Source organism: Schistocerca gregaria, chromosome 6 (genome assembly GCF_023897955.1).
Source record: "Schistocerca gregaria isolate iqSchGreg1 chromosome 6, iqSchGreg1.2, whole genome shotgun sequence".
Classification (NCBI taxonomy): Eukaryota; Metazoa; Arthropoda; class Insecta; order Orthoptera; family Acrididae; genus Schistocerca; species Schistocerca gregaria.
In genome coordinates, this window is record NC_064925.1 from 206,128,078 (window position 1) to 206,153,670 (window position 25,593).

A 25,593-nucleotide genomic window follows, 5' to 3' on the forward strand; every position below is an offset into this window, starting at 1 on the left:
AAATTTCTCTCTCACTGAACAAACATGATCGTATTTGAAACAGAATTACATCAAACTGCGAAACCTAATGAGTACACACATGACATTATGTCAATGTGATCATTATGGCTCAGCCATTCATGACTGCAGGTATTATGCTTGCTAATGTTTCTTTCAAAATAATTCTAGAAATTTAGAACAAAAGGCAGCACCCACGGGGTAGGCCGCAAGACATCCATACATTGTTCTCTCAGGAAATGACTCCCACCTTTGAGCAATATATGGCTCACATGTCATGATATTGTGGCCCAACCTACACTCAGGTGCGGTAATTTTATCACAAAGTTGGTCTCCAAAGTATTAAAAAGTTGTTCGCAGAATGAGGATGCTCTTTATACTGTAAGTCTTCAACTGCCATTGCTGATCATTTTTATTCAAAATTTAAACAGTGTCTGGGTTTGACACCAGGAAATTTAGATTACCAGTTAAAGACACTACCCCTAGATCACAGATAACAGTACCTCATGCCACCGCAGTTAACATACAGCACAGGGGTGATCACTGGTTGATGGAGGCCACTAGTCCATTGATGGCTAAGAACAAGAGTGTAATACTGAGCATGGACCCTCAGGAACCTGAGCGATGTACCAAATTTAACCCAAAACAACTATCAGTATAAAATGTCCCCGAATGAAAATCAATAGGGAGAAGAAGAAAAAACAACACTGCAATGAGATGTTGGCATTTAGAAAAAGTAGATAGTTCAGGTATACATGCCGACGTCGCAAGCTGAAGATGAACAGATAGAGAAAGTGTATGAGGATATTGAAAGGGTAGTGCATTATGTAAAGGGGGACGAAAATCTAATAGTCATGGGCGACTGGAATGTAGTTGTAGGGGAAGGAGTAGAAGAAAAGGTTACAGGAGAATATGGGCTTGGGACAAGGAATGAAAGAGGAGAAAGACTAATTGAGTTCTGTAACAAGTTTCAGCTAGTAATAGTGAATACCCTGTTCAAGAATCACAAGAGGAGGAGGTATACTTGGAAAAGGCCGGGAGATACGGGAAGATCTCAATTAGATTACATCATGGTCAGACAGAGATTCCGAAATCAGATACTGGATTGTAAGGCATACCCAGGAGCAGATATAGACTCAGATCACAATATAGTAGTGATGAAGAGTAGGCTGAAGTTCAAGACATTAGTCAGGAAGAATCAATACGCTAAGAAGTGGGATAAGGAAGTTCTAAGGAATGACGAGATACGTTTGGAGTTCTCTAACGCTATAGATACAGCAATGAGGAACAGCGCAGTAGGCAACACAGTTGAAGAGGAATGGACGTCTCCAAAAAGGGCCATCACAGAAGTTGGGAAGGAAAACATAGGTACAAAGAAGGTAGCTGCGAAGAAACCATGGGTAACAGAAGAAATACTTCACTTGATTGATGAAAGGAGGAAGTACAAACATGTTCCGGGAAAATCAGGAATACAGAAATACAAGTCGCTGAGGAATGAAATAAATAGGAAGTGCAGGGAAGCTAAGATGAAATGGCTGCAGGAAAAATGTGAAGACATCGAAAAAGATATGATTGTCGGAAGGACAGACTCAGCATAAAGGAAAGTCAGAACAACATTTGGTGATATTAAAAGCAACGGTGGTAACATTAAGAGTGCAATGGGAATTCCACTGTTAAATGCAGAGGAGAGAGCAGATAGGTGGAAAGAATACACTGAAAGACTCTATGAGGGTGAAGATTTGTCTGATGTGATAGAAGAAGAAATAGGAATCGATTTAGAAGAGATAGGGGATCCAGTATTAGAATCGGAATTTAAAAGAGCTTTGAAGGACTTACGGTCAAATAAGGCAGAAGGGATAGATAACATTCCATCAGAATTTCTAAAATCATTGGGGGAAGTTGCAACAAAACGACTATTCACGTTGATGTGTAGAATATATGAGTCTGGCGACATACCATCCAACTTTCGGAAAAGCTTCATCCACACAATTCCGAAGATGGCAACAGCTGACAAGTGCGAGAATTATCGCACAATCAGCTTAACAGCTCATGCATCGAAGCTGCTTACAAGAATTATATACAGAAGAATGGAAAAGAAAATTGAGAATGTGCTAGGTGACGATCAGTTTGGCTTTAGGAAAAGTAAAGGCACGAGAGAGGCAATTCTGACGTTACGACTAATAATGGAAGCAAGGCTAAAGAAAAATCAAGACACGTTCATAGGATTTGTCGACCTGGAAAAAGCATTCGACAATATAAAATGATGCAAGCTGTTCAAGATTCTGAAAAAAAGTAGGGGTAAGCTATAGGGAGAGACGGGTCATCTACAATATGTACAACAACCAAGAGGGAATAATAAGAGTGGACAATCAAGAACGAAGTGCTCGTATTAAGAAGGGAGTAAGACAAGGCTGTATCCTTTCGCCCCTACTCTTCAATCTGTACATCGAGGAAGCAATGATGGAAATAAAAGAAAGGTTCAGGAGTGGAATTAAAATACAAGGTGAAAGGATATCAATGATACGATTCGCTGGTGACATTGCTATCCTGAGTGAAAGTGAAGAAGAATTAAATGATCTGCTGAACGGAATGAACAGTCTAATGAGTACACAGTATGGTTTGAGAGTAAATCGGAGAAAGACGAAGGTAATGAGAAGTAGTAGAAATGAGAACAGCGAGAAACTTAACATCAGGATTGATGGTCACGAAGTCAATGAAGTTAAGGAATTCTGCTACCTAGGCAGTAAAATAACCAACGACGGACGGAGCAAGGAGGACATCAAAAGCAGACTCGCTATGGCAAAAAAGGCATTTCTGGCCAAGAGAAGTGTACTAATATCAAATACCGGCCTTAATTTGAGGAAGAAATTTCTGAGGATGTACGTCTGGAGTACAGCATTGTATCGTACTGAAACATGGACTGTGGGAATACCCGAACAGAAGAGAATCGAAGCATTTGAGATGTGGTGCTATAGACGAATGTTGAAAATTAGGTGGACTGATAAGGGAAGGAATGAGGAGGTTCTACGCAGAATCGGAGAGGAAAGGAATATGTGGAAAACACTGATAAGGAGAAGGGACAGGATGATAGGACATCTGCTAAGACATGAGGGAATGACTTCCACGGTACTAGAGGGAGCTGTAGAGGGCAAAAACTGTAGAGGAAGACAGAGATTGGAATATGTCAAGTAAATAATTGAGGACGTAGGTTGCAAGGGCTACTCTGAGATGAATAGGTTAGCACAGGAAAGGAATTCGTGGCAGGCCGCATCAAACCAGTCAGTAGACTGATGGAGGGGGGAAAAAAAAAAAAAAAAAAAAAAAAAAAAAAAAAAAAAAAAAAAAAAAAAGCCTGGTTGCTTGTGGATCATCTTACCTGGAAACCACGCTCACAGGGGGACAAAAGGCCCCGTGATTTGAAATCCCAGCATAATTGTCAGGCTACCACCTTTCCAAGTAGTTTGTCTAGCACCTAGCACATGGTGACACTCATCTGTCGATAACGTTGGTTTTTTTCTTGGTTTAAGCATTAGGAAAATGATACTATCTCACCAATGTGAAGGGGTCTGCCCGCAGTAGCTGAGTGGTCAGCGCGACAGAATGTCAATCCTAAGGGCCTGAGTGGGATTCCCGACTGGGTTGGAGATTTTCTATGCTCAGGGACTGGGTGTTGTTTTGTTCCTAATCATCATCATGTCATCCCCATCGACACACAAGTCATCAAAGTGGCATCAAATCGAAAGACTTGCACCCAACGAATGGTCTACCCAACAGGAGGCCCTAGTCACACGACATTTACTGTGAAAGGGAAACACCTTCTAGCCAAACATGGTGGAAGACCCTGAGTGGATGGAGTCTTTGAATAACATTCAGATGTTGGACTGTCTGATTATTAATCGAATTAGGGCCTGTGGTTGTATCGTGTGACAAGTCAAGAGCCTGAACCAATTCCCTGTCAGTGAAAAGTTCATTATATAATATGATTCAATGTGGTTGGGGAGGGGAGTAAAGCATCTTCAAACCAAACTGCAAGCTTATGGAATATCATCTCAGTTGTGCAACTGGATTCATGATTTCCTGTCAAAAAGGTCACAGTTTGTCGTAATACACAGAAAGTCATTGAGTAAAACAGAAGTAGTGTCTGGCATTCCCCAAGGAAGTGTTATAGGCCCTTTATTGTTCCTGATCTATGACATAGGAGGCAATCTGAGTAGCCGCCTTAGATTGTTTGCAGATGATGCTGTCATTTACGATCTTGTAAGGTTATCAGATGACCAAAATTAATTGCAAAATAATTTGGATATGATATCTGTACTGTGTGAAAAGTGGCAATTGAAAAAGTGTGAAGTTATTCACATTAGTACTAAAAGAAATCCACTAAATTTCGATTATGTGATAAGTCACACAAACCTGAAGGCTGTAAATTCAACTAAATACTTAGGGATTACAATTACAATAAATTGGAACACTCACATAAATAATGTTGCGGGTAGAGCAAACCAAAGACTACGATTCATTGGCAGAATACTTAAAAGATGCAACAGGTCAACTAACAATGCTGCTTACACCATGCTTATCCGCCCTTTTCTGGAGCCCTGCTGTGTGGTGTGGGATCCGCATCAGGTTGGACTGACAGATGACATCAAAAAAGTTCAAAGAAGGGTAGCTCATTTTGTATTATTGCAAAATAGGGGTGATGGGGGGGGGGGGCAATCATTGAAACAAAGGTGTTTTTTGTTGTGACAGAATCTTCTCATGAAATTTGAATCACCAGTTTTCCCGTCTGATTGCGGAAACATTCTATTGGCAGCAACTTACATAATAGGAAATGATCATCATGATAAAATAAGAGAAATCAGGGCTCACACAGAAAAATTTAAGTGCTCGTTTTTCCCTAGTACTGTTTGAGAGTGGAAGAGTAGAGAGACAGCTTGAAGATGATTCATTGAACCCTATGCCAGGCACTTCTTGTGAATAACAGAGTAATCATGTAGATGTAGATGTAGAAAGGGCACTGGGAAGTCTTCAATCTGTCTTTTATGCATTCGAAAGGTAGCTTTGTAAGAATGCGATACTAATGCTGTCACAAAGTGAGTCGTGAGGTGTTCCACAAGAACCAGTGCATTCTTAGAAATATCTCCAAGAAGGGCAAGACCTGCAACAGTTATTGATCTCTGCTGACCCAGTACACTGCAGAATCGTGGTCCACACCTGGGATGAAGAGTCATACACTCCCGAGGAGGAGGCATATTGTTCCCACTATTCCTTCTTACTGCATTTAATAAGCTTGCAAACCTTTGCACAGAACTGCTTAAAAATGATGAGGATGGTCTGTCTAGGATATCACTTGAGTTGTTGCAGGGCCTTCTGATGATCCTGAATGGCTGTTGCAATGTCTTTGGTCCACTAAGGCATTGGTCTGTGGTGATAGATGCATGTAGAAAGGGGAATATCTGTTCCAGTGGTGCAGGTGATTATATGAGACATGTCTCCCACAAATTTGTTGATGCAATCTGACAGAGGTGGGATGAAAGTGATGGCAGAGGCATACAACTGCAAGTTGGCTCTTTGAAGAGCCCAAACTAGTAACTGGTCTGCTGGGCAATAACAGAATCACCAGAGAGCAATAACTGCCACAAAGATCATGATGCAGCAAAGCCATGAGACTAGGAGAAGAAATTGTAAGGTGTCATAGACAGCACCCAAATGAGTAAGCAAACCAGCATTGAGGAAACACAAATCAAGATTGCAAGGAAGACAATCATGTTTCTTGGAGAGCAGCGCAGATAGCAAAATAAGAGGAAATTAGTTTTTGTAGTTCTGGCAGGTGACAGAAAATATCCATTGAATCATCATGTTAAGGGTATCCTGGTTAGTGTCACTGACTGGTGTTTCATCTCTGGTCCTCATATTTCCAGATGAGTGTTCCCAGAAAAGAGCCATCACTGGTAGAATGCAGAGAAGGAAGCTGCTTGTCCTGCCAGGTGTGGAGAGTTGATTTTCCTGAAGATGCAGCTGCCCAAACCACAAGCAGTGTGTGTCTGTTTTTCACATAATCAAATTTACTCGGGCACCGACTAGATGTCGATGGAGGAAAAATGTGAATTACTGCCAACAAACTAGTCACAGCAGTGGGATAAGTCAATACCATGCTGACAGGACATAAATGATCATACTTTTTTGGGGCTTCAAAATGACAATAGGCCTCCAATTCTAAGATTTCTTGTTCCTTAATTAGGGTAGTACACTTCAGGGATATGAGAGGGTGGCTGCAACTGATACAGACAGGTTGTGGCTCATATGGTGCATTTTCATGAACTGGCTGACCAATTTCTTCAAAAACTGGGTTTTACATACACTGGGAAGATATATGCTTGAAGCATTGGCATCTACGTTGGGGTTTCGAAATACGAATTCACATCACAGCAGTAAAAATTATTCTGACTTTTTCTGGAAGCAAATCGCCCTCAAAAATGGATACCTTGCTTCTCCTAGTGTTTGTGCCTGTAGCTTTAAGTCTTCATGAGAAATTAAACTATGTACCATGTTTAGGCTGCTATTTTGACAGGGACATAACTATGTGTTTTTACATGAGAGTAATGTCCAGGACTGGATAGGATTCCTGGTTTTAATTAAGATGGAACTACTTCAAAATTTACTAAGGAAAGAAATATCTCCAAATATGTTTTCAATATTCTCCACATTGAACAAGTAGAGATAAAAGACACTTCCTCTGTCTGGGTGCAAACTGGGAACAGAGGGTAGTAAGTTTCTGCAACCCACTTGGTTTTGCTTTCTTCTCGAAGATGTGGCCATGAAGGTACAGTTCTCAGGGTTGCGACAATCTCCTCTGAAGAATTCTGGTATGGCTGCAGACATTGTTGGAGCTTTATGACTGCCGGCTAACAAGAGATCTTTTCAAGGTGCCAAATATCCACCATGATGGCACTTGCTCCCAATGAGGGCTCTCCCCATGATTGCCAGCTGGTCAGAGCAATGGCCACTTGGTTTAACCCTAGCAATACCAAGACATTTTCAATAAAGTGCATTATGAATGGGGAGGGGGGTACCTTACACTAACCTTAAAAAAGTTATACAAATCTGCTAATTGTTCTTGACTTAGGCCTATATTAACAACATGTTTTTAAAGAAGTACTGATGTGTCAGTAAAGTCCAGAACCTGAGTATACAAGTCACACTCTTAGCAATATCAATACATTTTCAACAAAGTGTGATACCAAGCTTTATGACCACAAAAAGAAAAATTTCATTCCTTTTTGTTTACTTCTACTCACAATATCCTTTTTAAAGAGTTTCTATTGTGTAAATAAAATTGTCAACCTGAAAATATTAAATAACATTCATTGTGGAAAGTCACATCTGCTACTTAAGACTTAAATTTTTGGTTCTGTTTAATTGAAAAATTTAAAAATTTATGGAGTGGCAAAAGAATTCAGTAAAACAAAACACATTTTTTTTTCAAAATTTCAGAGTGTAAAGTAACTGAATAGATTACAGTATTTTCAAAAGGTGGGTTTAAAATATGAGGGTTAACAACTGTTGGCCGGAGTGCTAGAGCCTCGAAATAGACAGACACCTACATCTCAGCATGTACTAGTACATAACAGCTTGGGCATCAATAGTGCATTCCTGCATAGCCAAATGGTTAGCGCCATACAGGTACCTAATAATCACCCCTCATGGACTGGCTACATGCTGAGTGTTCAGTGACCTTCCCCTTATGGCCCACACTTCTGTAATTTTGAAAAGGTGGAAGTCAAACTCAGGTATGGGATTGAACAAAAGTTACCCAAAATAAACGGTGCAAAATAAAGAAAAAATGTGAGAAAAGGTATAGTAGATAGCCTATGACCAAACTAGACTGTTAGCAGGGTACCTATCCTAAGTGCAGAAGTAAGATAGCAGTAGAGGAAAGGAAGAAGTACTGCTGTAATTTGGGGTTCCACACTTTCCAACACATACTCACAGAAAGAGTTGTGAGCCCACTGTGTGAGAGAAATGACTATGAGTTGCTGTTTAATAGCACATTGTCTTTTAGTGAGATGATGAAGTGATTTAAGAACAAAGCACTTCCTTTATCAGTATGTATTTTTAGTGAGAAGCTACATGAAATACAAATAATTTTATACATTATGATGCAATTTTGAAAAGTGAGTGAAACCAGTAATTGAACATTAAGTGGCTCCAGGAAAGATTTCTGATTAAGGTTTAGCTTCGGAGAAGATACTCGCGTTGTAAGTACATTACTCCTTTTTGTATAATATGTTATTAAAGGACAGTACGCCCAAAGGTAGACTTGTATCAAAACAGTTTAAAGAACATAACATATGCAAAATTGCTTTCCCATATCTTTACTATCTAAGTACAAAAGTGAATATTCTATGACTATTTCCTCGAAAATTACCATCATCTTTAGGAATGGAAGCAAGTAATCCTTGGAGCCATGAATCCCTTGCCTGCAGGAATTTCAACCTGAGTTCTGCTTCAGAAAAGATACCCATTCTTCGTAGGTAGCCAACCACAGCCAGACATCGTGGCAGTTGAAGGTCAGTACGCAACTGTGCAAGAAGTTGATGCAGCATAGCCAACCAGGCAGCTTCAACTTCCTTCACAATGCCCTATAAAACAGAGAGCAAATGGAGTGCATATTATTGAAATGGAATACCTGTGTGTGTGTGTGTGTGTGTGTGTGTGTGTGTGTGTGTGTGTGTTTTGATATACAGTAATCTGTGGAGGAATTTTCTTTGAAACCCCAACTAGTAATCACCCTCTGCTGGTGCACACTACTTGTATTTGGTGAGTAGTGATTTAGCTTGATACAGGTAGTTATATTCTGTGAAGGATTTTTCACCAGTTCACAATGAAATTTGCTGTGAATTTTCTGGTGTATTGAGACTGCAAAAACTTTTATATATAATCTTTAATTTACAGTTCATAGTAATGAATACACTTCTATTGTTATAAAAATGGAAAAGTAAATACCAGATTGAGTCGCTAAAAGAAGAACAAGTAGTTATCCATTAAACAGGATTACATTCAGTACAGATGGATTACAATAATTAGACATAAAGGTTATTTTAGTTTCTGTATTAAGCAACACTATTTCGGAAAGGCAAAGAATGATACAATTTTCACAGTACCTTTTGCCCATTTGTCATGTCATATGATAAGTGTACCATATTAACTGAGGAAGTGTAGAAATAAGTGATAAGCTGTCAAGGTCTAAAATGTGAGAATAATAAAACTATTTAGTGAGGGAGAACATGGTACAGACAGACAGACAGAGGAGAAGAAAGAAAGCATGATTATGATGAAGATGATAAAATCATTAAAAAAACATAACAGAGCAAGAACAAGAAAGTGGGATGAGATGAGAAAAGCTTATTGGGAGGGTTGGGGGGGGGGGGGGGGGCAAAAAATGAAGAAAATTAAGATAACAACATTGTTACTCTACCCAGAAGCATTAAGATGGAAGTATGTGGACTTGTTGCAACATAGCTATGGAACAACTGGAGCAATTTGTACTAACCTTGGTATTCATATGGCTTGCTATTTAGTAAAGTATACTACAGTATGAAAACCCAGTGGGGTGGAGGATGGAGGTGAGAACTCTGACACAAAACAGTTTTGCACACAAACTTCCTAACTGTGAAAAAATACTGAGAGAATGACAGCCCTTTATCACCTGTAGAAATGGTGTGGAATGACAACAAATAAATAAATGTAAATCTGGAATGCCTGAAGCAATTTCAACTCCACTGTGACAAAAGTCACTTGCAACAGTGGTCACAATGTTGGTCTATACAACATCACGACACAATCATCAGCTTGGAAAGTTTTACCAAAGAAACTGAAATAGCTGAAAATGAGAAGTATGACCACCTGTGAAAGCAGTCACATCATAAACCGGCTCATCTCTAATTTCTACACATGATTTTATGTGGGTATGATCAACCAGCTGTCCCTCCAAATGAGTAGCTGCAGCCAAGCTGTAGCCATGGGCAGAGTTCATCACCCAGTGGCATAACTCACTGCTGTGCACAGCATGTTAAATTTCAGTCAATCGCTGGTTCACTACAAGTGTCATCTGGGGGTGGGGAGTGCACGTGTATGCTCTACAGCTCTGAAGACAGATCTGTCTGTAAGAAAGTTTTGCAGCCTTCTTTATGTTTCTATTGATCACTTGCAACATTTACAATATCCTCTTACAGTCAGATGAATTTACACTATGGATCTAGGAGCTGTGTTGTTGCCAAACACAACAAAATCGTAAACTGGCTAACTCAGAGAGAACATAACAAACCCTACTCCAGCCACACTGTTCTGACCTGTGAAACTCATTTGCCCCTACCTCTATTGCAGTTATCAGTGCACTGGACTCCAACATGTAAATTCTGCCTAACTGAGTTTTGAACACAACCAAACCTGGGGAGTAAGAATACAACTACCAATAAGCAAAATTAATTCTGTCAGAAATGAACTTCATCACTGAGCCCAGCGCCGCCAAATTAAGTGATAATACATCTGTCATTACACCAAAACAAACTTAAAGATGGAACCTACCAGAAATCACAGAGCTTGTTTAAATGTGAGAGTGCCTTTATCAGTGGTTCAAAGGCTACACATGAAACTTCACTCACATTAAAAGTTGATGTTTCGTAAATACAACACTGCTAACCTATGTTGGCCAGGTGTAATTAATGCTCTTTGCCACATGGGATCTCCATGCCTCACCAGTATAATTTGAAAAGCCATAATTCTGTATTCTTCAAGTCACCAAATCCCATGTATTATGAGTTGTGACCATATGGTCATTGGCAACACTAACACCAAAACACTTCAGTGGCTAACAGCTTGCCAATACACCGTACCCACCTACCTTCACCAGTGTCATACATGCCATATAATTTGTTCATAAACTAATTACCTTTAAACATCAGCAGATTGTCACCAGTATAAATACACTTCAAACATTTCTGCTAGTCCATCCTATTCAACTGTAAAGCTGTGACTCTTCTAACATTGATAGGTCTCTCCACTGCTCACGATTCTTGGTGGCAGTGATGTCAGATGCAACAATTTGCCAAATATTAACAGTGCTTGCAATTACATCATTCTCTCTGGTTTACCTACATGGAGACTACATCCAAAGAATGCTTTAATAAATATGACTACTACTCTTTTGTAAGCCACAATAAAATGTACAGTGGACTTTTCTCCTCCTCTGTCAAGATCTGCTGATGGACTCATCCACATGGGCAGAAGGGAAGCGGTGCCCGCGCCTAAGAACTGCATCTTAACTTCTATGTTCAGTCCCTTCCTTGTACCCCTGTACCTGCTCCCACCCAGGTCCTGCTGGCTTCACCTGCCATCATGATTGCTGGCGATATTGGGGGCTGCCATCCACACCTGCCTCCAAACTTTCTATACAACCTACACATGCTCCAGCCCCACTGGGTCAATTCTGATAGGTTTTTTTAATTATAACTTAAATGCCTCCACTCTACATACTCTAAACGATATGCTGTTCTTACCATTCTTATAGTAACAAAACCCTGCACCATTTAACAGGTTTTCCCACTAACAACAATTCTTAATTATCATTCTTAATGGCTTAAATGGTTAATTATTAGCTTCAGCAAGCACAGCATTATGACAACACACCACAATGTCCCAGACTCGGTGCCTAAATCGCTTATATCCCAACTGAAGAATGATAATGAGATGAGATGCTTTACATTACTATAAATCTGTGCAAAGCCAATCCCCGCCCCACACACGTACATATTAATGTCTACAAACTGCAAATATAGTTAATTTAGGCATTATTCATGCGATCCATAAGAAAAATATGTATCTGTAAAGTGTGGAAAATGCTCAGTAGTGTTCAAAATGTTCAAATGTGTGTGAAATCTTATGGGACTTTACTGCTAAGGTCATCAGTCCCTAAGCTTACTCACTACTTAACCTAAATTATCCTAAGGACAAACGCACACACCCATGCCCGAGGGAGGACTCGAACCTCCGCCGGGACTAGACACAGAGTCCATGACTGCAAGTGCTCAGTAGTGAGGTTGTTAGTGCGGATAATAGAGATTGAAAGGGGTGCAACTTAGTGTACAGTAAATATCTATATTCAACAGAGATTAAAAAATCTACTTACAGCAATGATTGGTATATGACCATGTTTTCTTCCAAGTCGTCTAACATATGCAGCTAGCTCTAGTGCCTCTTCATAACTGCCATTGCGTATGCAGGTTTCCATTAGTTGGGGCAGTTCCAACACTTCCAAGAGCTGAGCATTCCTCGTTAAAGTCAGAGAGTTTAGGCGACGATGTGCATTAATATTGCTTGACTTCTGCCCAAATTCTTGGCACTTGTGGGAGAACTCCGGTAGCTTTGTTTTCAGTGCATCCAGGTGATGTTCAACATGTCCAAACTGGAAATGTTCAATATCTGAGTTTTTTAATCAGAAACTTCACCTAAAAGCAGAGTATGGAGAATGACTGAGCTTCCTCATATTATTTTAGTTACCACTCATAATTTTCCAGAATTGGAATGAGATCTACATAAGTTACATTGAATAGATAATGAATTAACATATTTGATTCTTGGGTATGGAGTGTTCATATGATATGGCAACATGTTCAATGCAAGTAGTTAATGACAAAAACACAGACTGAAATAACTGTATATTTCCAACCATATTTTAAAATCCCACAAATTTAGTATGAATCTACTGAGTATGAGAAGCATATGGAATTTAGGAAACTCAAACTTCTGGTGAGCAGAGTCATCCAGAAGTAGCTATAGGACTTGCTGAACACTGCAATTTCAGTATAATACGATACATGAGTACTTACACTGTAACAAGGATTTTGAAATTAACAGAATCGCTACTGCTCATGTGACATGGAGACTGCTGTCAGTGAGTTCCAGTAACATTTCTTAATCTTTTAACAATGAAATATAACATGGGAAACTGTATGGGGGGTATACTTCTGACAACTTTCCAAACCCTCATGAGCAAATGCTGCATATTTCCTTGTATTGTTTGTGATATACAAATAAATATAAAGCTGAAAATAAACTATGATAAAAATTATTTGGTGTACACACCATGGGAAACAGTGGTGAAGATGTGACTCCAAAATACTGGCAGCTGTTACAACTGGATTAGTAAGATGTTGGTAAAATGAGACGGAGAATCTATGAATACAGATGTCAGTATAGTAATGATTTAGCTGAAACAAACATGGAAAATATACCTGTTTGAATATTTCTCTGGAACATTCTGCAGTTTGAATAAAAGTTTTATAGTTAGAAAATGCAAGTTCTTGAGTCTGTTCCAGTACTGCAGATTTTTCCTCATTGAGACGCTCTGGTTCTTTGACTGAAAAAAAAGGGGAAAAAACACAAACATCAAAAAAAGCCCTGGCCAACATCTGCATCAGAATGGAAAAGTTATTTTAATAATTTTGGTAATACATACTCAACTGCTCGACATGAAATGAGCCAAGCTTGGATAGATACAAAACAACATCTGGATTCTCCTTCCAGTTATCTGAAACAATTATATATATAAGTAATCTTGTTCCATGGGGGGGGGAGGGACAACTGTAAGACAGCCATCTGGAAGTGTGCACACATTATGTATAGTTTCTTTTCCAGTTCATGTACATCATATTTATTAAAGAATAAATTTACATTAATTATTTGAATTCAGTATTTCATGAGGCTCAGTACTACGTGTCCACACAATACCCAGAACTATTCTATACATGAATTACCGTACCTTTGTATACACGGGGGGACACTTTTAAAAAGACCTCAAGATACTCAGAGGCTAGAGTTAAGGCAATTACAGCCATCAGTCACAAAATTTAGGTCTTTTGACCAGGTTTCAAAACTTCTATGAGTTCTTTCATCACAAATTAAATATTAAAATTGGCCAATAAGTACAGATTTATGGGAATTTTTTATAGAAGTGGAAGTAATGACTAACAGTAAAACAAATACATACGTGTCATATATAGGATACGTTTGATATTTATCATGTAAGTACTGTTTCTTTCTTGTATTGTTAGTGCTTACAGTTATACGTAATAAATAAATAAATCCCATAAATTTGTATTTATGTTATAAGCCATATTGAATATTTAATTTCTGATGAAGTCACTCATAGAAGTGTTAAAACCTGATCAAAAGACTTAAATTTTGTGTCTGAGGGCTGTAATTGCTTTAACTTTAATTTGTAAACAGTCATCAAACTACAAAGCCATGTTTAAAACTTTTTACTGAGAGGCATTTAAATCATCTAAATATATTACATATATGGGAGATTGGTTGAACAGAATGGATAGTGCCTTGAGAAGAGATTATGAAATATATATTAATAAGAGTTAAACAATGGTGATGAAGTGTAGTTAATTTAAATCAGGGGATACTGACTGAGATAGATTAGGAAATAAGACACTAAAAGTAGTAGTATGACAGAGATTAAGCCTCAATAAAACAAAGGCTGGCACCAGCCAGATAAGCTTTTCTGAAGAACAGAAATATATTAACATCAAATATAAATTTAAATGTAAGGAAATATCTGTCTGGAGCATCACCATATATGGAAATAAAATGTGGACACTTAATAATATAGACTGGAAGTTAATAGAACCATTTGAAATGTGGTGTTACAGAAGAATGCTGAAGATTAGATGGGTTGATCAAATAACCAATAAAGAGGCACAGATAATAATCTGGGAGAAAAGATCTTTTCGCCAGACCTTAACTAAAAGAAGGGACTGTTTGTTAAGAGACACCCTGAAGCCCCAATGAATACTTAATTTTGAAACACAATAGATAAAAACCATAGCGGGAGACCAGGCTTTAATTACAGCAAACAGGTTTAAATTAACATAGCCTGCAATAGTTATCGAGATACTTCCACAGGATAGACAAGTGTAGAGAGCTGCAACAAAACATACTTTTGATTAAAAATTGCAGTGACACACATTAAGCCATCACACTTGTTTGGTGTAATTAGTGAAGTCTACCTGTACAGCTGGGGGGCTACAACAGCAAACTACAACTTGATGTGGACAATATAATGAGCAGCAGCTCTCTGCAATTAGGCCACCAGTAACTAGCATTTGTTTTTGTGAAACCAAATATGTCCATATGTCAGAATTCATTTCACACCTGACTGATGGTGTTATTACATTCAGACAATATGCTACTGTCAAGCCATGTACACAGACAGTCCATAGGGCAAACTTAGTTGTCAATAGATGATGGCAGCCTGTAGCCATATTACTGATTCATGTTAGAAAGTTAATACCGAGAGTCTCTTCAGTTTTGTATCTCATGCGTGGTTAACTGGCTACAACAACTCTTCTGGAGCATACTTGAATATGTATTAAGTGGTCTGCTGGTTATGCTGAGGCATATGGTCCCACAGCTCCCTTAATGAAAAAAAGTTGTGCAGTCTTTGGTAGATCCTATGATATCCCTGATTCTTCGGATGTAGCCTACAACATTCTTAGTAAAATACACGGCTTCTCTGTAACAGAGGCTTCTTTTGTGTATTACATGCATCACCAGATGATTTTCTGTTTCACTGGTGCTGGTAATTTTTTCTTAGAAAATAACTGTCCGACATTGCTCTCCTAGTTCATATTTCACATTTTTAGTGTTTTCATACAAATGGAAGCCAGCATATACAGAACAGAGGTCTGCACTATGTTCTTTATTGGTATCCCACTCCTTCACAGAGGAACAGATAGCAATGGTAGAGAAAAGCACATGAAATAACTGCAAATGCCACACCAACACTGTTTGACACAGTAATCTGCTGCAGACTGTTAACAAAAGGTATGAGCATACATAATAGGTTCCCAGATATGTGAGTGGCTTGAAAACTCCTTAGGTAATGAAACCCAGTGCACTGTCCTTAATGGGGAATGTTCACCATCGATAACGGTATCATCAGGAGTGCCCCATGGAAATGTAATATGACGGCTCTTGTTCTCTATGCACATAAATGTCTGACAAACAGAATGAGCAGCAATCTGGGGCTTTTTGCTGAGGATATTGTGGTGTACAGGAATGTGTCATCATTGAGAGACTGTAGGAGGATACAAGATGACTTAGCAAAAAATTTTGACTGGTGTGACAAACAGCAGCTTTTCCTACATGTAGAGAAATGCAAGTTAACACAGACGAGTAGGAAAAACAATTCCGTTATGTTTGAGTCCAGCACGGTACTGTGCCACTTGCACAGTCACATTGATTAAATATTTATGTCTAGAGGATTTTAAGAATGTGCCATTCTTCTGTAAAGGAACCTTTGTGTGTGTGTGTGTGTGTGTGTGTGTGTGTGTGTGTGTGTGTGTGTGTTTTGCTGCTTTTTGTTTAGTGACCTTCTTTACTCCTGAAGTATTTAAAATGTTGCTAGTTCCATTTGTAGATCATGGTCAATTTACGGGACAATGACAATAACTGGAATATCAGCCTCCCTATACTGTTAATGTCTTAGGAGCATTTTAAATATAGATGTCAATATCAGCTGAATTAACTGGCTAAACCTTCAGCAAACTGACTGGTATTCTTTCCTCAGCCAATAATGCACAACCACTTCAAATGTAGCATATACTCATCATCCCTCATCAAATGGTTCTCTATTACATAAGCATAGTTAAAGCATGGGACTGTATGATGGGATGACATTATTCCATGTAAGCGTTTTCGGCCCTTGTATTTTTTATCTCATTTATTTTAATCCATTTGTGTACTAGTTTTAATCAGAAAAAAACTCAGTAATATATCTTATTTTCTATTTGATACATTTTTAATAATTTTGGAAGCACAAGGTAGGTAACAAGAAATGTTAATGTTTAATGTAAATACTTAAGGATTAAAGAGGACTACTCACTGAAAATCAGAAGCACTGAGTTATCAACAGCCACACACAAAAGAAGGAAAACTTGCTAGCTTCCGGAGTTATCTTCTGATGAGCTAGAGTGCGCACGCTGTGTGTGTGTGTGTGTGTGTGTGTGTGTGTGTGTGTGTGTGTGTGTGTGTGTGTGTGGGGTGGGGGTGGGGGTGGGGGGGGGGGGAGGGAAGCATGCCCTTTAGCCCATCAAACAATAACTCTGAAAGCTAGCAAGATTTTTCCCTCTTGTGTGTGCTTATTGATAATTGGATCATTATACTTTTTCGTGAGTGCAGTTCCTTTAATCCTCAAGTATTTACATTCTACAAGAACATTCCTACAACATTAATGTCTGATTAAGGCCTGTCGGAGCATACAATTTGAGAAGAAATTGTTAGCCAACCTTCTAATGAACTATTATGGCATGGGCCTGTAGTGGAATAGAGAAAATACAGAATACCTAAATGAGAATAGCTGGATGAGGATTCAAGGGCCACATTCCGTTTGAATATACACCAGTGTTTTTGCAAATATACCACTATTATAGGTCCAAAAGCACACTGGGAATTGCAATACAAGATAAACTTCAGCAATTATCACACTGCATGTTTTATCAAGCCCTTAGTATCATAAGGAAAACTGGACTAAATCCAATAGACAATACACTTTTACAGTAAAATTCATAACAAGGACAGTCAAGGTATCAACACACTTTTAAGTTTGACACATCTGAGATAATACCAAACATCTTGAAAACTGCTGAATTGACACTACAGTTCAAGAAAGGAGACAGTGAAAAATTTGAGAATTATGATCCTGTAAGTCCTCTAGCACATATGTATGAGCATCTGACTAAAGCCGCTACCACCTGATTAAGTCAACAAGTTGATTTCTAACAATGTGTTGAACAACTAGGATTTTTCAAAGGTGTTGGCTATTCAACGTCTTCAAAAAAAAAAACAGAGAACACAACATCACATCTAGCAATGACTTTTGTAAAGTATTTGATTCAGTGGAAATGTGGGCAATCATGGAATCTATGATGAATGCTAGTGTCAAACAGAAATATGAAGTAAGTCGATGTCTATTATTTTCAACCAACAATGAAAGTCAATGAAGAGCTCACAGAGCTGAGAACATCTCAGTAACCAAAGGAGTTCACTGAGAGAATAAGATATCTCCAGAGTTGTCTATCCTAACTTCTAAGATGTATTCCAACAATATGGACTGTGATAGTGACAGGATCATAACTGATGGCAAGTCTCTGAATCACCTACAATTTGCTGACATCATCTTGCTTATAAGTTAAGGACTGACAATTATGATCCACAGACTGAAAGCTGCCTCTGTAGTTGGTTTGGAGATGCATGTAAAACAATTCTATAGTTCAGTGTCCAAACATCCAACCGGTTAAAAGTGAGCATGTTGGCAATAAAATTCAGCAAGAGAAAGTCAACCACAGGGAAGAAACTCAAAAAAGAATAAATTTGACTTCAAGAGTGTTAAGAAAGTTTCATTTCATCCCAATCAACAAGGGTGACCCTACAAACATATATTAAGTATAATTCCTGTGTTCTACTACTAACAGCTTAAGATCTGAAAACACTGTCTCTGACAAAGATGAATGCTCATCAGTTACAGTGTGCACAAATAGCAAAGGAGAGGCAGATGCACTGCATCAATTTCAGGTGTGAGATCAGGAATGATATCAATATAACAATATTGGTAACAGACATCCTTGAGAGAGATACCAACTTGAAATGGCAATGAGAAGGCCACTTAATGAGATGAAGTCAGAACAGATGGAGCAATAAGGTAGCCAAGTGCTGCGTCTCACTTCTTAGCATTTTGCTTTTTTTGACATGAGACAATTTTTAAAGAGAATAATTTTTTCTGATATATGTGGCTTTCCACATAATTTAAAGTATTCAAACATCAAGGCAAGTACGGTAGTGGACACAGAAAAAAGCACATGGCTTTTGCAACACACAACTTCCACTAAAGTGAGTAATCATGACTGATATACTTCTAGTTTTCTTAACACATATTTGCCAAAGTCACTTGGGCTCCCTGAGGTGTTTTCTGTTTGTCCCATCCTTAGACTAAGGTATGTTTTAGTACTACTGGCATCTCCCTCTGTCTCCCAATTTCTCCTTTCCTACTATAAAATGACTAGATTGACAACACATCAATTGAACCAATACCAGATATTGACTTTGTCACGTGATGTAATGATGTAGAGATTATGAGGAATATTCAACACTAGATGTCACCTTTGGCTAACAACGCAAGAAACATGAAACAAATGTCATGAAAACATGGTGGCTATAACATCATACGTAACAAGTAGTGATTTTTCAAATGGCCTAAGCTACAGATCAGTCTGCCACCACTTCCATGTTTTCTGCTTTCACACTGATTGGTTTCACCAAATAATAACCATAAACATTACATCACTGATCAAACTTGATGGCTAGTATTGAATATTCCTCTCGATCCTAATGTTATGTTACATGAAGTCATCAAGTGCAAACAGAAAGAAAACAGGACAAAGAAATAATTTTCTTTAATATATATATATTTTTTTGAGATGTGGGTGGTGGCACGCTGACCTCTACTGTAGTCCGAGATCATGCTTGGATTTAAAGTTGACAGTTTGGTTGTGAGGTGTTGGAATGGTATTGAAGCCATCAGTTAATAATTAAAAAGAAATTAATATGAGAGTAGTAAACATTACTAGATTCGAAAATCCGAAAATATTTTGCAAAAATTTTTGACACTATGACACCCAACATGAAAATAGGCCTACTGCAGACTTTCGACTACGTATAACAACAGAAATCTATGGCTGTTATAAGTAGCAGCACCTTGTAACATGTGACATTTCAATGTTGCAACTACGACACTTGGCCGTTACCTCAAGATTTTTATGGTTCACACTACAGTTTATAACATACGTTCATCACAACATCAATTCTTCACAAATTGTTAATTATAGAAGGGTGACGTAAGATTTATAACTTAATTAATAGCAAACTGTATCACTGGGAAGAGAATCAGCTATTATTGATAAGGTACACTTCAACACAACTTTATTCGTCTTTTTCTATTTCCTCATTCTATTTTTTTTTTTTTTTTAAATGGTTACTTAGGCTTCACTGCCTATATAAGAGGTCAAGCGCAATTTAATGCGATATTCTTCTAATCTGCTAAACAGTGAGGGCTTCAGAATCACTACTGTTAAATTCTTAACCGTGGTGACAGGGAATTTAATTAAAAAAAAAAATCATATGTGTCATACATGTCAGCATAAAATTCCTTACCCATGATATTGAAAATATATTAAGCTTTTGTAACCTAAAGTGCTAAAGTGAAGGAACGAATCGTGAGTTGAAAGGTGTGAAAATCAAAGTACAAAATCGTCTGACTCGCAAAACAAATTCTGAAGTGTGTTTATGTACCTCAGTAATTTATATTTACAATGACATCTGTTTATATCAAGAAATTACCGAAAGCTTAATGCGTTTTCTGTTGTCGTACTTACATCAGGTTTCTGAATTACTGTTACAGATGTGTTTACAACAAAGAAAATACACACATTTGATGAAGTGTTTATAGTAAACCAAGGCAAAAAATACAAAACACTGTTCTAAATACACACCGGGTACTTCATTTGGAAATATCAACTTCAGAACATTCTCTACTTCGATATCCATAATCAAATCAAATGAAAAACACTATTCAAAATAATTTCATATGTTGGCCTACAGTTTGTTTACAAATCACAAACCACGACACACGATGTAAAAAGTTGTTGGTGTAGAGTTGCGGTCGACTTAAAAGTCGATTATGTGATGTTACGAGAGTCAGTGCACGTCCGTGGCACAGTCGACTGACAGCTAAAATGCAGTTCCTTGTGTGAACTCCCAAGTTTTTCTTGGTTATTCTTGTTATTCTTTATTTGCCCGTGGATCATTTCTTTCAATGATACTAGACACGTCATGTTTACATAAAGCTTACATACACATACCGAAATACAGTGGCATATATCAGTTGGTGTATGATTGCATTTATCATCTGATTGTTACGTATATTTGATAGTTTCAAAAAGATAGTAAATATACACATATTTTATGTTATTTTCACAAAAAATGTCATTAAAAGTACATTATACATGATAATATAGTTCATTTTTCTGTAAGTCCTTGGTCTTCACTCAGCACTGCCAAGAAAAATGGAGAAAAATTAGAGGACAGCTTCATCAGTGTTTTGCACGGAACGCTATTTCGTACATTTACGTACTTGAAGAAATTCTATACACCGTTTTACATTTGTTGCAGTTTCCCTTTGCAGTGTATACTGACACACTATTTACTTTTTTATTTGAAGATATGCTTTAGCACTGTAAGCATAAATATTGATCACATGTCTTTTTAATTTTCTTTTAAATAGAGTCATAGTTTCTATTATCTTTATACATTGCCGTAAACTGTTGTACAGGATACGTCCAGCATTTAGAAATTTTTTTGTCTGTTAATTTAGCCTACTTCCTTTAACATGAGAGTCATTTTTTCTTCTTGTATTATGTTCATGATATTCTCCATTTAGCAATGCAGTAAAGTTAGTCTTGAAGTAGATGATTGTTTCATATATATATCGATGCCACTGTTAAAATTTTTATCTCCCTGAATTTATTTCTGCAGCGTTCTCTAGGTGACGCTTTTCTGATCCATCATACAGGTCTCTTTTGTAATCTTAATACTCTCTGAGTGTGTACACATTTCCGCATTTCTCCAAACCAGGACGCCACATGAGAGGTGTGACTGGATTAGCCCTTAGTACATTGTTGTAGAGTGTTTCTATTTACTGGCTTTGACATTTTTCTCATCAGAAATATGCTTGAACCTATATTGCTGCAAATGTTATTTACATGATTCTCCCAGGTCATATATCTATCCACTGTTACGACTAGAAATTTATGGCTGTCTGTCTCCTTTTGTTCTAGGTCTTCAAGCCTGGTGGTAATGTTATCCTAAGTTTGTTTTTCTTTGCATGTATCTGAATGTATGTTGTTTTGTTTACATTTATAAAGAGATCGTTTTTCCCTGAAATAATTGTTTCCAGTTATCATATTTAGCGAAGCCTTCTCTTGCAAGTCATCTGATGTAGATATAGGAACGACAAATGAAGCATCAACTGCATACACGAATACACTATTACATAATGTTTTGGTCATATAATTGACATACAGAATTAACAGTAGTGGACCAAGAATGGGTCCTTGAGGAACCCCATATTTCAAAATTTCAAGAAAAGAAAAGATACTTGTAATATTACTTTTTACTTTTTGCTTTATTTCTACACACTGCTTTCTATTTATCAAAAACGATTTAATCGTGTTACTGCTTTTCCCCTTATACCATAACAACGAAGGTTTTCTAATTGGTGTCATGGCGTACACAATCAAATGCTTTAGATAGGTCTAGGAACATACCACAGACTTTCTTCTGTTCATCAAGTGCTTCAGTTACAAGTGTTACGAATTCAGTTTTTACTGTTTTGGTAGATTTGCCCTTTCTGAACCCATGTTGTTCATTGTTGAGAATATTACATGTTTGTATAAAATTTAATATTCTGCCTTTTATTGTGATTTCTATTGTTTTAGAGACTACAGATGTAATAGCTATAGGTCTGTAATTTCCTAGTTCTTTCGTGCAGCCTCCTTTATGTATATAGGGATTACTTTACTCTTTTTCAGGCACATTGGAAATATTCCTTTTTCTATAGATGTATTTATCAGACAGACTAATGGTCTTACTAACCACTGTGAACAGCATTAGGGGCTAAACCATCTAGTCCCTCAGTGTTTTTTGTTTTTAGACTATGTATTATTTTTACAATTTATGAGTCATAAGTTGGAGTAAGGAATAAACATTTTGTCTCATATGGAATGTTTATTGTTTTTACTTTGGAAGTATAATTTTGAGTTATTAATTTGTCTACAACTTCAAAACAGTGTTTGTTTAAAGTGTTGCTGACATTCTGTGCATCCCTGAGTTTCCTCCAATTAACCTCAAGTGTTATGTTATCAGTGTTTTCCACACCTAATCTTTTCTCTCTTCATTTATGAGAGACCATATGGTCTTAGTAATATTTGTTGAGGTTACTCTCTTGTTTTCATAATATGTCGATTAAGTTTCTTTTACAGTTTGGTGTATGATTTCTTCTTTCCCCTGTATGCACACTATTTTCTCGGTATGACCTTAGCCAACAATTTTGATATATACTTTTCACCTCTTTCCTCTTCCTTTTTTCCTCTACTGTGACCCAATTTTTATTGTTCTTCTTATTTACTTACCTACATACTAATGGACATGCAACACCTATGTTATGGTGTAATGTATTGCACAATGATTCCCATCCTTTATCTAGGTTTTCTGTTAAGCATACTTGACTAAAATCTTCTTTTTCCAGTAGCCTTGTAGCCTACCTATGTTTGCTTCATTTGTCTAACCTCTTTAAATATTTTTTCTGGCTTTCCTATGTTGCCTGCTAATTCAACTAATACCCGATAGTGGTCTGCAGTGGTTATGTATGTGACATGTACTGTCTGCGTGCTCTGTGGTATATTACTGATCACGTGATATATTAATATTTCTGTATTTTTACAGCACCTTGTGGGACTGTCTACTGTTGAATTAAGTCCATAACTTTTAATGAGATCTTGAAAACATCTCGTGTGACAGTTGTCTTTTAGGTTTAATATTTAAATCACCAGCTGCAATTATATAAGGGAATTCCCTGCTAACCTTATCTAACAGGACTTCGAACTCTTTTAGAAGTGCAACTTAAGAGACACAACTTTTCTCATGCCACAAAAGTTCACCTTGGTTGTAATTTATTGCGCCACTTTCCTACAACCACTGCCCCCCCCCCCCCCCAATGCCAGTAATATGAAACACAAACATTCTACTGCAATTATTGTGGAATAATTGCTGCTATATTTCAATAGATTTCAGCGTTTTCATTTTATTGCTGAAACAAGTGAAAACAGTACACAAAATTGGTACACTTTGCAGCTTCTGGAAGTATAAGAACAGCAACCTATGTCTGATTTCCTGCAGCAGTGAGTGTGTATGTGTAGGGGGGAGTGAAACCAATAACTTATACTACACAACCTTAAAAGAGTTTTGGATGAATAAATAAATACATTTAATATATGTTACCAAAAAGCAAGTCGTATAAACTTTGTGATTTGTGAGACCAAGCATTGTTTAAATTGTGGATTATATGCAGAAAATAGCTTCCAAGTGAAACGTGGCAGCTGTTTAACTAAAACTAGTTATTTAAAGTGCTTATATCAACGAATACAATAAGATTATGATATTTTGGAAGATTGTCGTGTTTGCAAATGATGTTTAAGCTGGGTTCGCACATGCAGCTAATGTGGCGCCACAGCTTCTGTCTTTCTATAGTGGCATCATGAGCTACTGTTCACACAGAATGCAAGAAATTCTATGTAGTTGTACAGCTTTCAATATAGCATCAATTGAAATTATATGGATGGCTATGAATGTAGTAGTGCAGGTCATGGCATGAGAGCTGTGACAGGAGTTAAATACAAGGAAGACGAAACCCACTTGTTGAATCCAAAAATAGTGTTTGTTCGAGGATAAATCAAAGGCCACAAACATTTATAAAAGAAATAAGACTCAGAGACGAAAATTCTGTGTGCAGTGGCAAACTAAATCAACTGCTGATCTGCAAATATCAACTGCAGACACACCACTCTTCCAAGATTTTAGAATCTTATTGTATTCGCTAATACAGGCATTTCTAAGAAGTACTTTTTAGTTTAACAGCTGCCATATCACACTCGGGAGCTATTTACTGCAAATAATCCACAATTTAAACAATGTTTGGTCGCACAAATCACAGACTTTTTACGACTTGCTTCTTTGGTTACATATATTACGTTTATTTATTTATTCATCAACAAATCTGTTTAGACTGTATGGGATAAGTCATTGGTTTTGCTCCCACCCCGCTCCCTCCCCCCTACACTCACACTGCTGCAGGAAATAAAACATAGGTTGCTGTTCTTATACTTCCAGAAGCTGCAAATGTGTATGTGCCAAGCACTTTTCTCACCTTTTTCAGTAATAAAATGAAAACACTCTGAAATCGAATTGAGTACAGCAAAAATTATTCCACAATAACTGCAATAGATACCTGTGTTTCTAAATACTGCCGCTAGGCCACCAGGGAGTAGTGGTGTAAGGAAAGTGGCGCGACAAAGTACAACCAAGTTGAACTTTTTGTGGCATGAAAGAAAGTTGTGTTTATCAGCTAAAAACTGGGAGCTCACATATGCAATTGCACCACAGATGAAATATGCCACAAGCTGTGGTGACTCTTTTGTTATGTGTGTGAACCTGGTTTTACATGCCACCTGTTAGTTTGTTTGCCATTTCATACAGCATTTTCATGTTTGAGTCTAATTTCTTTCATAATTGCGTTGGTGGCCCCTCATTTTCCCTGTGCGAAATCTGTTTTCAGAACGAAGATATGGGTTGCGTCTTCTTCCTTGTATTTCTCTTGTCACAGCTCTAATTCCATAACCTGTACTATAACATTCATATCTGTCA

At 37.6% G+C, this 25,593-nt stretch overlaps 1 protein-coding gene across 1 annotated transcript in view; it reads right to left on the minus strand.

Annotated features, from left to right (window-relative positions):
- The window catches only part of LOC126278427 (conserved oligomeric Golgi complex subunit 8), a 37,346-nt gene extending 16,489 nt beyond the window's left edge, over positions 1-20,857 (minus strand). Inside the window, exons 1-5 of the mRNA XM_049978543.1 lie at positions 20,607-20,857; positions 13,511-13,582; positions 13,287-13,411; positions 12,182-12,457; positions 8,423-8,636 (exon numbers count right to left, since the gene is read on the minus strand). Coding sequence (XP_049834500.1) covers positions 8,423-8,636; positions 12,182-12,457; positions 13,287-13,411; positions 13,511-13,582; positions 20,607-20,661 — 742 coding nt within the window. The 5' untranslated portion in view covers positions 20,662-20,857. The remainder of the gene's footprint in view (positions 1-8,422; positions 8,637-12,181; positions 12,458-13,286; positions 13,412-13,510; positions 13,583-20,606) is intronic.
- Positions 20,858-25,593: the final 4,736 nt, after the last annotated feature.